Genomic DNA, 13,786 nt, shown 5'->3' with positions numbered 1-13,786 from the left:
AGAAAGGACGGCGAAAGGAAGAAGGGGAGCCAGAGGTGGGAGTGGAAGAAGCAGCCTCGCCCGGGGCTGATTGGCTCCTGAGGCCAACCCTCTCCAAGCGGTTTATAAGAGTCGGGGCGGCCGGGCGCCCTGCCCGCTCGCCCGCGCGCCCAGAAGCAGCGCCTGGCTCTGAGCGCCCCACGTCGAGGCCCGCCTGGCCCCGCGCCGGCTGCCTTTGGAGTTGGCACATCAGATCAGCGGTGGAAGAAACGAGAGGGAGGTGAGCGCCGGAGAGAGCGGGCGGAGCGCCATGCGCCGCGCCAGCCGAGACTACACCAAGTACCTACGCGGCTCCGAGGAGATGGGCAGCGGCGGCTCCGGCGCCCCTCACGAGGGCCCCTTGCACGCCCCGCCGCCGCCCTCCGCGCCCGCGCCGCACCAGCCTGCAGCCACCTCCCGCTTCATGTTCGTGGCCCTCTTGGGGTTGGGGCTGGGCCAGGTCGTCTGCAGCGTTGCCCTGTTCCTCTACTTCCGAGCGCAGGTGAGTGCTCGTCTCCCTAGAGGCGCGCGGGTCAGGCTCACCCGTCTTATTTCTTCCTCCCGCACTGGTGGGAAACTGAGTCTGGGCCCCCGCTTCGGCTCTCCAGATATTGCATATTCAGGAGAGAAAAGTGACTCTAAAGAGGGAGCGTCCGCTCGGGGACAGCTTGGCGCGGGGCCGGACGCGCTGGCGGCCGATCTCCGCGCACGCACCCGGCCTCGCAGCGCGCGGAGGCTGGGTCTCCTGGCCTGGTGCGTTTGAATTTCCCCCGGCGAGACAGCATTGGCCGCTCACTTCTTTTGGAAATGATTGCATACTTTTCCCTTTCCATTTCTCACTGGGGGCTAAGAATTAACGTACGTCCACTTAGGATAAAAATAAGCGCTTTCACTTAAGCATCGAGCCTTTCTTTCCCTTCCCGCCCACAAGAGGGTTTGGGTGCCTGGGTTCGGCTGCTTTGTAGGTATCGTTGGGGCCGCGGTACTAGGGCTGCCGGCAGCCGCTGGAGCCGCGGGTGGTGATGTCCGAGTAGCCAGGAGGGCGGAATGATAGCGCGACCAGAGAAGTGTGTCCGTGCCACCGCGGCTCCGCTTGTGCGAGGTGAAAAAAGAGGGAAAGACCCACGTGCCTTCCCACTAAGGTGCGCAGAAGAAGGAAGCAAGGTGTATGTAATGGTGAAGTTCCCCGCTGACACAGCTTTGATACAGTCTAACAAATAACCAACCTTTTACAAGAGTAGGAAGACGGCTTGGGAACTGCAGAGAGAAAGGAAGGGGTAAATTTGTAATATTATGCTTTCTGGTGGTTTACACTCTTGTGTTTTCTTGGAAATTGCAGTGCAGTTGGTCGGATTCATTCAAATATTCTTGTCTGGTGCTGTGAACTCTTCTCAGAGGAAGTGGAGGGCTGACTGTGCATTTTTTTTTTTTTTTATGGGAAAAGAGAGTTGGGTTTGGACTTCACTGCTTTTCAGATTCAAAGGTGATTACTAAACCCAACTAGACGCATCAAAACATGGCGTTGCTTGGGTTGTATAGGTTTTTGACATGTGCCAGCGTCTTGAACTGCATTACTTGATATCATAGGCCTTTTGTTACGTTTTCATTATCCACTCATTTGCGTTTTATAGACCTAATTTCATTATCTAATTAAAACAAGGGTAGAAATAATAAGAGGAATACTTTAGAAAATTTGTATTTGCATAGTAATAAAAATACTATTGAGAAATTTTTTTCTAAAAACAACTTTGAGTGGTGTACTTGCAACACATGAAAGTGATGAAATGTTTTTCTTTCACTGGAGTATGCTGCCGTCAAGAATGAGTGGCTATCCATTTTCCTCTTCAGCATGTTGTTTCCCCCCCATTTAATGCTAGTATATTAAGTACCTGCATTGCACATGGCACTACTAAGTGCTGTGGAATATGAGTTAATCATTTATTTAACATGCAATCTAAACTGACTGTGTGCATGGCATGGTGCCAGCTAATGGAAAAGCCTACAACAAAACACTTAAAATTCTTAGTCAAACAAGACAGCAGCATTCAAGCATTATGCTAAGTGAAATAAGTCAGGCAGTGAAAGACAGATACCATATCACCTCACCTATAAATGGAACCTGATCAACAAAACAAACAAGCAAGGAAAATATAACCAGCAACATTGAAATAAAGAATAAACTGACAGTAACCAGAGGGGAACAATGGGGAAAAGACGGGGAAGGGCCATCAAGGAACATGTGTAGAGGACCCATGGACAAAACCAAAGGGGGGAAAGGGGTGAGTGGGGCAGGGGAAAGTGGTGGTAGGACAATGGAGGCAACTGTACTTGAACAGCAATAAAAAATATAGTTAAAATTAAAAAATTCAAAAAAAATTTAATTATTCAAAGTAAAAAAAAAACAAAAAACAAAACAGCATTCAGAAAAGGGCCAGAAGATGCACTGGTTTGCCACCTTTTATCTTTTCTAACACCTTTGGTGTGAGACATCTTCATAGCAGCAATAGTGAAGTGAATGTTCAGCATTGAAAGAGCAGTGGGGAATAAGTGAGTTCTAGGGACCAGAAGCAGCTTACACTGGCAGGAACCATGGAAACCGATGTGGCCACATAGGAGAGAGTGACTTGCTGGGCTCATATTATAGTTGCTCAGTTTCCTGGTAGAAATTCTTAATATTAATGGTCTGTTGGCATGAGGGGTATAGCCTTTGGGTGATCACCTGTTGTAACTCAGTGGTCTTGATGCCATATGGATAATAGTGAAACTCCCAAAACGCTTTTTCCAAAATAAACATGTAAGTTAGTCAGCCTAGCTAGAAAATCTTTATTTACAGAATGAAATGTCATGATATTTCTGGATACAATTTTCCTAAATGACCTGAAGATTGGGCTTTAAGAGATGCAAAATACAGGGTCCGGCACAAATAATGCCCCTTGTATTACAAAATCATAAGCATGTAATTCTGTAACATAACAATATCACATCCAAGCACACCATATGACATTTCAGGTGACATGTTCAAATTAAAACTATAAACTATTACACCCATATTACTACCCTACCAACCATACTTAAGTAGGCGTTACTTCTGCTGAACCCTGTGTATTTATTAGCCATTACTCTGAACCTAGTTTTGTACTTCATTTGTAAAGGCTCATCTCCTTCAGTAAAGAAGTAATATTAGGAGCAATGTGTTCATAAGAAAACACCACTAGATAGGGGTGCATTTTATTAACAATGATATCTAAGTTTGATGCATGGAAGAGGCCTAATAATTTAGGGATACATTTTGAAGTAGTTATAAATGAAATGCTATGAAGTCTGGGGTTTGTTTCAGAATAATGGAGAGGGTGAGGGAAGGGAAGTGGTTATTTAGAGATGAAACGAGATTGGTCATGCCTTGGCAATTGTTGAAGCTCATGATGTGTTATGTGGGAGTTCACTCTACAGTTTACCCCACTTTCATATATGCAGGAGGCCTTCTTTCAAAGTTCGAGCTAAGAGAATAAATTCAATTTGACCTATCACTAATTTAACATTTTCATTTATCTTGGCTCTTTTAGATTACAACTAGGTACCCATAGTTTTTTGACTTCCACTGAAGTTGTGGGTCAGCTATTATACTTGGGGTTTCTGAATGCATTTGAGTTAGAATGAAATCATCTAGTATCAGGTAACAGTGCAGTTTACTAGAAAAAGGGACCAGTTTTATTGTTTTTGTTTAAAGCGATGGAGGTAAAGCCATACAAATCTTTACAAAAAACAGTTTAGTTTAGTTTTAATGCATTTAGAAGAATGCACACAATAGTATAAAAATTAATGACTTAAAATTCTTTTCTTCTCAATTTATGTTTGAATAGTTAAAAATGAATCAGCCTCCTTAATGTTTGCAGATCACCAGTGCTTAGATTAAGAAAAAAGGGTACTAGATCCAGTGTAGGTTGGCTTTTCCCCCACCAACCTTGCCAAAGAAAAAACAGCATGTGGCTTGTGCTATATACTTACCACATAGTATTCATACTTTGGTTTACCAAGAAAAAAAATTTTTTTTCAAAAAGTTACTTGTAAATGTATGCACACTTTAAAAACATCCCTACAACCATATTCAAAGTTTAGAGATAAGCTTTTCAGAAAACTCAATCTCTGTTGCCCTTTTAACTCCTTTCTTCAAGCCCCCAATGTGCACACCAACCTCTCTGGCTGTTTGCTACCCAAAACAGGAGAGCAGTCACTGCTGAAAATCTGATGTAGAGGTGTGCAGGCTGCCTGTTCGTCAAAACAGATAAGAAAGTAGCACAAATGTCAAGCATCCTGCCTCATTTAACCCTACAAATGATTGAATTTCAGGGAAGGTTTTTTTTTTTTTAAACAATTGAGTTTATTTTGCATGAACTACATCATCTGATAAATGCATTTAAGAAGTCCATTTTAAATTAGATAGTCAAGATTTATCTAATCTTTTCAAACATTTCTAAGTACAATGAATTCATTTGTAACTAAGTTTACTGTGATTTTTTTTGATTAATTTCTGTGTTTCTCTGTCGAGTGTATGTTCCTTGAAGCTAAGGACTATCTCTTTTGCTCACTACCTTATTTGCAGCATCTAGCCCAGTAGCTGGCTCATTTAATTTACTGAAAAAGCTTTTCAAATGCTTTGCAACACTAGAAGTATATCCATTTCTAATTTGTAATATGTGAATTATCTAATTAGTGACTAAAATATACCTAAAAGTATAATTATTCAGTCATGCAAATTATCTGTCCACACTCCTTTGTTAGGAGATAGATTGTGGGGTAGGAGATACATTCTGAAACAGTGATTCTCAACTGCACATTTGAAACACCTGTAGAGAGATTGAGTTGGCCCCTTCCCTTAGGGATGTTGATTAAATTGGAAGGGAGATTCTGGACATGCCCCCCCGCCCCGAGAGAGAGGACACAAATCTTTGCATTATAGTTCTTTGCATCAAATCATTAATCATTATTAAGTGCTGCATATTTTGGTACTAACTGGTGTTAACTTGTCAAAACGTTAAAATTGTTCAGTTGTCTTGGAAATTTGAAGTCACTTTAATAGCAGAAATCTATATTTGTATATTTGACATTTATAAGCATTACTTGTAAACTTTAATGTGCATAAGAATCACCTGGAATTTAGTAAGAATACAGATTCCAGGGAGTGAGTGGAGGTGGGGCGCTATGATTTTGCGTTTGTTCCTAACAAGCTCCTCCTGAGCCCTTGATGCTGCAGGTGTTTGGGCTACACTTTCACTAGTGGGAGTAATCGGGACTGCTGTTTCTGTTAGAATGATGCTTAGTGTGTTCGCAGGACTTGAGCTGAATCAATTTTAGGGCCCCCAGATAGTTCCCCACTGACGCCACGGTGCTCCTTCAGCTCCGCAGTTTTCTGGTGGTGACCTACCAAGGCCCCTGCGTGAATCTTCTTCCCGAGATCTGAACTCAATGACCATAACTGTTGCCCAGGCTTTTCCGCTTTCGTGGGAAACTTGTTGGGATAAATGAGGTTTTTTTTAAAGCATGTGATTGAAAGCTTTCCTTATATAAAAACTGAAATATCCTGATTCATAATTATTTTAAACAAAATATAAAATTCAATATGGATTGGAAATACTTTTGCTTTATGAGTCATATCTTTCCCATGATTATAGATAATCCTTATATTTTGCAAGACTGGAATAATAAAATTCATATTAGTGGTTGCACATTTGTTGAAAGGCTATCATTCCACCTAGAGAATTTCGGATATGGATAGGGTACTTTCCAGTTTATATCTGATAGTTCTTTAATAAATTTGAACATTTTTCTGATTAGTTTTTAAAAAGATAATTAAACCTGGAAATGGAGACTCGGTATTATTGGCTGAGCTTTGGTTACTGTAAACTTATGTAATTGTTACTTTTTATTTTTTTGTCTAGTCTGTATCTACTAATAAGTAAATGCATATGAAGTACCTTTAATTTTTGAAATAGAAGGACAAAAAATTAAGCTATTATTATTAAAACAATTAATAGCTAATTGTCTCTACCTTTACTTGGTAGTTGAAGCCACTATGAAGGTGTGTCAGAGACCTGGAAGGAGGAGGCAGAGGATTTTAAGAAAAGAGCAATACTTAAATGCTTATACTGGCACCTGGTTTAATCAGCTGACCAGAGAGTAATTGATAGGGATATTTTGTGTGGGACAATACCTCACATGACTGAATTTTAGGGTCCCCTCCATACATATCCATATCGTTTGCTCAACCCCATGCTTCCCTTCTCATCCCAAGTGACACCAAATCTCACTCTCACATGCCCAGCACCCCCGACAGCGGGGCCACTCCAGGTTGAGAAGCACTGATAAGAGGTTCAATAAAAAGGCAAATTATCTCTGGCTTCAGGGTTTTTTCGGGACTAGGAAATGGATTTCTGTTACCCTGTTTGGCTGATTAAAATGTACATTATTTTAGGAAAGAGGTCAGACAGACATGGTGGCTAAATAGGATGTTAATTTCATTTGATTTATGTAGGCTTCATGCTTTGAATATCTAAGTGGGCTTCATAATCCCACCCGGCATGCTGCATATGATTTAAAGACAAAAAGCTTTCTCTACCTGCGATGACCAAATGTGATTTCCTTGACGACCCTGTCCCCTGTGAGGACTTCCACCTTGTCAGATGATTTTGACAATTTCGCCATGAATCCACAATGTACGCTTGTGTTGAGGATGATAGTTAGCTACTCATAAAAATAAATTAGAAGTCAATTTTTTTTTTACCAATTTGAGGGTAATTGTATTACTATTAATTATTGAGGGCATAAGGACTCTTGCAAAAATATTTTTTTTTGTTTTTAAGGCACATTGTATTAAGTAGAATAAAAATTAATGTTAAATACTCTAATGTCCTTACACTTTTGTTTCTCAGATGGACCCTAATAGAATATCAGAAGATGACACCCGCTGTATTAATAGAATTTTAAAACTCCATGAAAACACAGATTTGCAAGACACAAGTCTGAAGAGTCAAGACACAAGATTAATGCCTGATTCGTGTAAAAGAATTAAACAGGCTTTTCAAGCAGCTGTGGGAAAGGTGAGTCCACATTGAGTTTATAAGTCAAGTGCCCTCATTCATTATACTAATAATGAAATTAAAACAGTCTAAGTTCTGTTGATTTTGTTCTTTTTTTATTTTAAGAATTTGTAAAAGAGCTAAAGAGACTTAAGGGATTAGCAGAATTATTTTGAAGTTGTTGGTTGAATATGGCGACCAGAGACATTCATGTTTATGGAAGTACTCTTTTCTTTCTTTTTCTCTCCCCCTCTTCCTCATCTTCATCCTCCTCCCCTTCTTCATCCTCCTCCTCCTCCTCCTCCTCCTCCTTTGTGAGTCAAGGGGTCAGTTTGCCTGTTTTAATTCCCTGCCCTAGAACCACTCCCTTGCTTCAAAGGACTCTGCTAACTCTTTCCTTTATATTTGGTTTTGTAATGATAGGATCTCCTATTCTGCACCTGTTGATCCAGGGTTCTGTTGAGAATAATTGTAACTGGTCCATTGTTTTCATCTATGGTGAGGAGGTAAGCAAATAGAATAGGACATGATGTGATGGGCAAGATGTACTGTTTCCATTTTCTCATTTTCCGGGAGAGCTGGGTGAGAAGAGAAGAAATGGGGACAGAGAAGACCAGTGACTTCTCTTATGCTGACAGCTCCAATTGAGAAACACTGTAGTAACTGCATGTTTTACTTTTCTGGATAAGGTCCCTTGAGGATTCATGAGCCTTGGAATTATTTTACTTACTGACTTGGTAAAGCCCAGTGACTCCAGTGCATGCACACCTGCATGGATTCTTGCATCTACCATTATAGCCCAACCTGTAATTTGCCACTCCCTGGGCTATCTGATCATTTTACAGTAAATCCTAAAGTTCTCAAATTCCTTAAATCTAAATTAAATTTGAATTGAGCAAGATTTAAAAAATTATTTTTTAAATCTACATATAGTAATAGTATTTTTTAAAAAGAGGATTCGAGTTAAAGGTAGAGGCAGGGAGTGAAGCTGTATAACCCTTAAAGTTGAGATACTACCAATTTTCAACTGGCTTTATTATTTCATGCATCACAAAGAACAAAATGTTGACTAAAAAATTAAACACACAATTGTCATAGATTCTAGTTGCATCTTAATCTTTTAGATTACATTTAAAATGTTAAAAAGTGCATCATGGAGTCAAAGTGCAGATTGCTCTTATATCTATGACAACATATTGCTTGTAAGTATTAAATTTTCATTATAATTAATGTGTAAGTGCTTAGCTTTATGCAGTAGATGCATATTTTATAATGTGGGTTTAAACTTAATCTTGTTTTCTTACATCATAATTTCTGAGGTATAGCAATTCTTCTAATCAATTCATTTTTGTTTTGTTTTATGCTTCATTTTCAGTAGTCTGTTTTTTAGTCTATTTCTCTAATACTTAGTAATCTCTCTGCAAAAAGTTATTTATATGCACTAGAGGCAATCTATTACTTCACAACTGAACCCCTAAGTAAGGTAATTCTGGTTAGGTAAGTGATGATTTCCTAGTTTTCTGTTTAGATTGACCCAGGTTGTATGTTCTTACAAGGAAGGGAAACTTTTAATTCCATTGGCTTGGTCTTAAAAATTATCCTTTTTGTTTCTTCTGAAAAAAATAAGTATGCAAGTTAGCCAGGTGATTTTGAAATTAAGTAATGTTAAGAAGAATAGATACCATTGGCATTTATTTGAGAATGCAAAAATGGTTCATCTTTACAGGTCACAGGAGAAAAACATTATCATCTCATAAATACTAAGAAGTGATTGACAAAATTTTTATTTTATTTATGATGTTTAAAATCCATTAGAAAATAAAACTAGCTGGATTCTTGATGTTATCTGAGATTTCTCAAACTAAAAGTTAGCTTATAGTGAAAAGTAGAGGCATTTCCCTTAAAGTCAGGAACACAACGAAGATGCCCAGTATCCCTATGTTAATTACCACTCAGAATGTACTAGTTAGTGTAAGTACTCAAAAGAGTGAAATATGAAAATATATATGTGGAGAAAGCAGAATTTGTATGTCATGTAATTGTTTTCTTGGGAAAATTCAAAAGGAACTGAGGGGCTACAGGCACAATAAAACGGTTTATAAAAGTTAGTATTCACTGGTTCCCCTCATCTCAAACAATAATTAGAAAACACAAATGAGAGTCCATTCATAACTTAAAAATATTCCCTAAAAATAAACTTAAAAAGGAAGGTACAAAGCTTACAAACTGAAACTAGGAAACTCTGCTGTAGCTTTTAAAATTGGATTGGACAATGTCAAGACGTAACTATGCAAAGTCGTAATCCATGAAAGATAACACCAGTCTTAGAGTAGAACTTATTGTATGTGTGTCATAACTTAATATAATATAAAATGATTCAAATAAGCAGGCATAGTTTGAATTATTCAAAAATGGTTCTGGGACAGTTTATTTACAATTTTCAATAAATGTATAATGTATTTAATAAATTTAATATTTATTAAAGAGTAATAACCTTATTTTATGGTTTATGAGAAAACAGATCTCAGATGGAGAGAGCACGTGGTGGCCATTTGCTGCTCCCTGGCAGTCCTGCAACACCTTCTATTGCTTCAGTGAACTTTTCTGCCCTTACTTACCCCATCAGAACATAGCTGTTCATGGTCCCATTTCCTCTGAGCTTTCTAAGTGACTGCCAAGATTGTAGATAAACCAATTTGTACTTAAAGGTGTTGGTGAACAATAATAGCAGAACTTTTACTATCTTAGGAGTCTTTTGGAGACTTGGTGCCTCATTCCAAACGAGTAATATTAATTTTAAGAGATTCAGTACCTAGCAAGCCAGGAGAAAGATTTGTGGGCAGAGAAGAATAGTCAACCGCTCTTATTAAAGGCATGCAGTCCTAATTACACTAACTGGGTAGTATGACTCACAAAATGAGTATAACTTTATTTTATTAATTTCACATTTGTTTTGCTAGTGTTATAGGACTTTACCTATTAATCACAGGTAATAATATTACACAAGTACCCTCTTTAAAGAATAAAGACTATCAATGTGTTTCTTCCTCCAGACAAGAGGATCTTTAGGAAGGAGATGAGCACTATTCACACCTTATCATTAGACTCAACTAATGTTTATTAAGTGCACATTCTGTGCTAGTCACTTTGTCATAACATATCCTATGTGTAATGATTTATGCTTCTCTAACCCTTGCCAAATAATGATTTTCCAAATGTGTTATCCTTTGATAAGGATTATTAGTTAATGTGACATTCTATATATCTTGCCAAAAATAATCAGATTTCTCATTTCTCTTGCCAATGCTGAAAGTGGGATGGATGTATCAGGCATTTACAAGTAGGTTGGTGTCTTAGTTTTAGTTCTAATATAGATATTGAGTGAGCCCATGAAACAAAATTACACGTGTGGCTGCAATCATTACTGAGAGATCGACCCATCCAGTGGTAACAAATGCTAGACATAAGCACAATATCACATTGTATGTGTGCAAAAAGTGGTGTTTACCCAGCCTGTCTTTGGCCAGACAAGTAATGCTGTTTTTTCCCCCTTTTTTGTTTGTGGCTGGATTTTCTTGGCTTTTTTCCCCCTTTAGCCCAGAACTCTAAAGCCTCTTAGTGATCCAGCCTACCAACCACAATTTTCAAAGTCTATCATAACAGTCTATGGCAATAAAGAAAACACTAGTTACAAATATGGTGTCCAATTTATAAAGCAATTCTTGTTTCCAGCTTTGGCAGCCTCTGTGGCCTCTGCCAGACCAGGAGCAGAGTGGTAGCTCAGGCCTGAGAGTGGACCTGCCTGATATGGGCAGGGCGGGCGCCTGGCCCTTAGACCTCCTGGCCGGTCTCAGTGGAAAGCCATCTGTTTAGGCACTAAGGGTACATTCTGGGAACTTGGGGCTCTGTCTCTTTCATTTTAGTATGCCAGATTACCCACTTGTGAAGAACTTCCTGGAACTTACTTTCAAATGTATTTCAAAGAACAATATGTGAGAGAGATCAATATAGTAGTTACGCAAGCCCTTTGCTCTCCAAAATGAGATATTTGGTATATTCAAGATGATCCATCCCCTGGGACGTGGGAAGGATGCACGGGGACTTACATGTATATGTATATTTTTAGTATTAGCTTTTTTAAAAAGCTATGTTTTTGTGACTATTTTATAATGTACCTAATATACAGGGGTGGGCAAAAGTAGGTTTACAGTTGTTCGTATGGAACAATAATAAGTAATCAAATACAAGAACTGCAAACCTACTTTTGCCAACCCTTGTACAGGGTTTTTTTGTTTTGTTTTGTTTTGTTTTTTAATTTGGTATTTAAATAAACATGTAGGTTTGGGATTGTTGATTTTTTTTTTTTTTAATAATCCTGAGAAAGCTACACAATCAAAAAATATTTAGCAATCATGTAATGAAGCCCCAAGCTCCGTCAGGACAGGGACCATGGCCATTTTGCTCATGCTTCATTTGTCACACCTCATTTAGTCTCAAGAATAAAGAGAAGGTACAAATAAGTGTTTGATGACTTACTGAATTTTGTAGACTAATATTTTGAAATAAAAACAGACATTAGTAGCCAACTTATAAAGCCATTCGGAATGTCATAAACCCAGTTCTCATTTATCTGATGTCCTTCTAATGTTACAATGGATAATTATTAATATTATAACCTGAAGTGATAACAAAGGTTAATTTTTATTGCAGATTATCTTCATCCTGATTTTCCTTTTAGGCTTGTTTTTCTCAGGTCTCTTCAACTCTCCATAGCCTGTAAACTCTACAGAAGCAGGCCTGTCATGTGAAGTAAAAACACAGCTCTGGCTCCTTTTATGAGCACAATTTTATAAAACTTTCCAACATCACTCTAGAATATGAAAACCCATGATGATAAAAACTACCAATAAGTTATCTTGTTGGCATATTCTTGATTAACTACAGTTAACCCTTGAACAACACAGGTTTGAACTGCGCAGGTCCACATGTACATGAGTGTTTTTCAATAAACACTGTAAATGTATTTTCTCTTCCTTATGATTTTCTTAATAATGTTTTCGCTAGCTTACTTTGTTGCAAGAATATAATATACAGTACAGATAGCTTGCAAAATATGTTAATCAACTGTTGTGTTATTGGGAAGGCTTCTCATTAACAGTAGGCTATTAGTAAAGTTTTGGGGGACTCGAAAGTTATGCGTGGATTCTCAACTGTACAGGGAATCGTTCCCCAAACCCCCACATTTTTAAGGATCACCAGTATTTCCTGGAGCCAGTTAATCTCTGAGCCTCCAAATACTTACTGGACAATGAGGAATAAGACCAGGGAGTCATGATTTTTGAACAAAATTCTTACTTGAAATTCTTTTTCTTATTTGCTTGAGATCAGTACATATGTAACCCTGTCTCCTGCAGAGTTCACCATGTGAATGCAACTATCCCCTGATAGCATAACTGCATCCCTATAGATTCACAAGCTTTGATCCTCAGTGAAATATTCACTGTCATTGGTATAGACTATGCTGCTTTAACAAAGAGACCCATCATTCAGTGAACTCAATAAAAGAGAATTGTTTTCTCTTGCATGTGATAATCTAGAGGTGAACAGTTTAGGATTAATGGGAAAGCTTCTCCATCCTCAAGAGGTACCTTCCATCTCTGGGACCAAGCCCGTGTCTTTATTTGTTCATTTCCAGACAGAAGAAAGGGAGGGAGGAAGAAAAACTGAGGGAAGTACCTGGGAATTGACACATCCTCATCTCTAGTAGTATCCTATTGGTGGTACTTATGTAGAAGACCACACGTTCCTGCCAAGCGAGGCTGTGCAATGGTATCTATAGCTGAGTGGCAATTGCCCAACAAAGCTTGAGAAAAGGGATTGCCTCTAAGTAATTGGAAAAAAGAGTGGATTCTAGGGGACAATAGGCAGTCTCTGATATTCACTGAACCCTATTTAGGCAGGAAAATGTGCTCACTATGTGAGCAAGAGTTAATGAACTCTGTGCATACATAAATCCATGAAAAATTTGAATGGTCAAGATTTTATTTTCTAAAGTTCAAAATCCTTAAGAAATGTTTAGATTTCAGGAAAGAGAAATTTTAGAAGTAGATTTAATAACACACATCTTTCTGAGGAACGTTCACAAGTCTGTTCAGGCATATGCCTCTGCGACCTTTGCACAAAAACTTGATCATCATCTGTAGTTTTTAGTGGGTTTTATGGATTCAAGAACATTAATTTAAAACCAGAAATTTCATTGAAGTATTTACTTTTTTCTATACATAAAGCTGATCCCTTTAGAATTCCTATGTCAATGATTACAAGAAGTCTATTTCCATTTTTAAAACTGAAGTGCATAGGGAATTAAATAGAATTTGAGTAGATCTTAGATGCTTATGAAATCGTAATCATTAGAGTGGTTATATAGACATTATTTCTATTTGTTTCCTAGTTAAGTGCACACACATGCACCCCCAAAACAAAGGGAAAAAGTAAACTCCATTTATCATCTCTTTGCCTTTGTATATAAGAATATGAGTCCCAAGAAATTTTCTTGTAAATCCACAAGGAAACTTGGGGTTTGGGGCACTGATGTTCCCAAATGAAGATGTTAGTCATGTAGTGGTTTTCCAATGGGATTTCATCTCTGTTTGCCATAACAGTTTTGGGAACTGCAATTCAATCCACCCCAGTTA

The 13,786-nt window shown here is 38.4% G+C and overlaps 1 protein-coding gene across 1 annotated transcript in view; it reads left to right on the top strand.

The window, feature by feature from the left end:
• Positions 1-289: 289 nt before the first annotated feature.
• The window catches only part of TNFSF11 (TNF superfamily member 11), a 32,494-nt gene continuing 18,997 nt past the window's right edge, over positions 290-13,786 (top strand). The window contains exons 1-2 of the mRNA XM_054586622.1: positions 290-520; positions 6,945-7,112. Coding sequence (XP_054442597.1) covers positions 290-520; positions 6,945-7,112 — 399 coding nt within the window. The remainder of the gene's footprint in view (positions 521-6,944; positions 7,113-13,786) is intronic.

This window comes from Pteronotus mesoamericanus, unplaced genomic scaffold (assembly GCF_021234165.1).
Source record: "Pteronotus mesoamericanus isolate MK-2021 breed Mesoamerican mustached bat unplaced genomic scaffold, CSHL_Meso_final contig_94, whole genome shotgun sequence".
Classification (NCBI taxonomy): Eukaryota; Metazoa; Chordata; class Mammalia; order Chiroptera; family Mormoopidae; genus Pteronotus; species Pteronotus mesoamericanus.
Note: the sequence above shows the minus strand (reverse complement) of the source record. Positions and strands in the feature narration are given on the sequence as shown.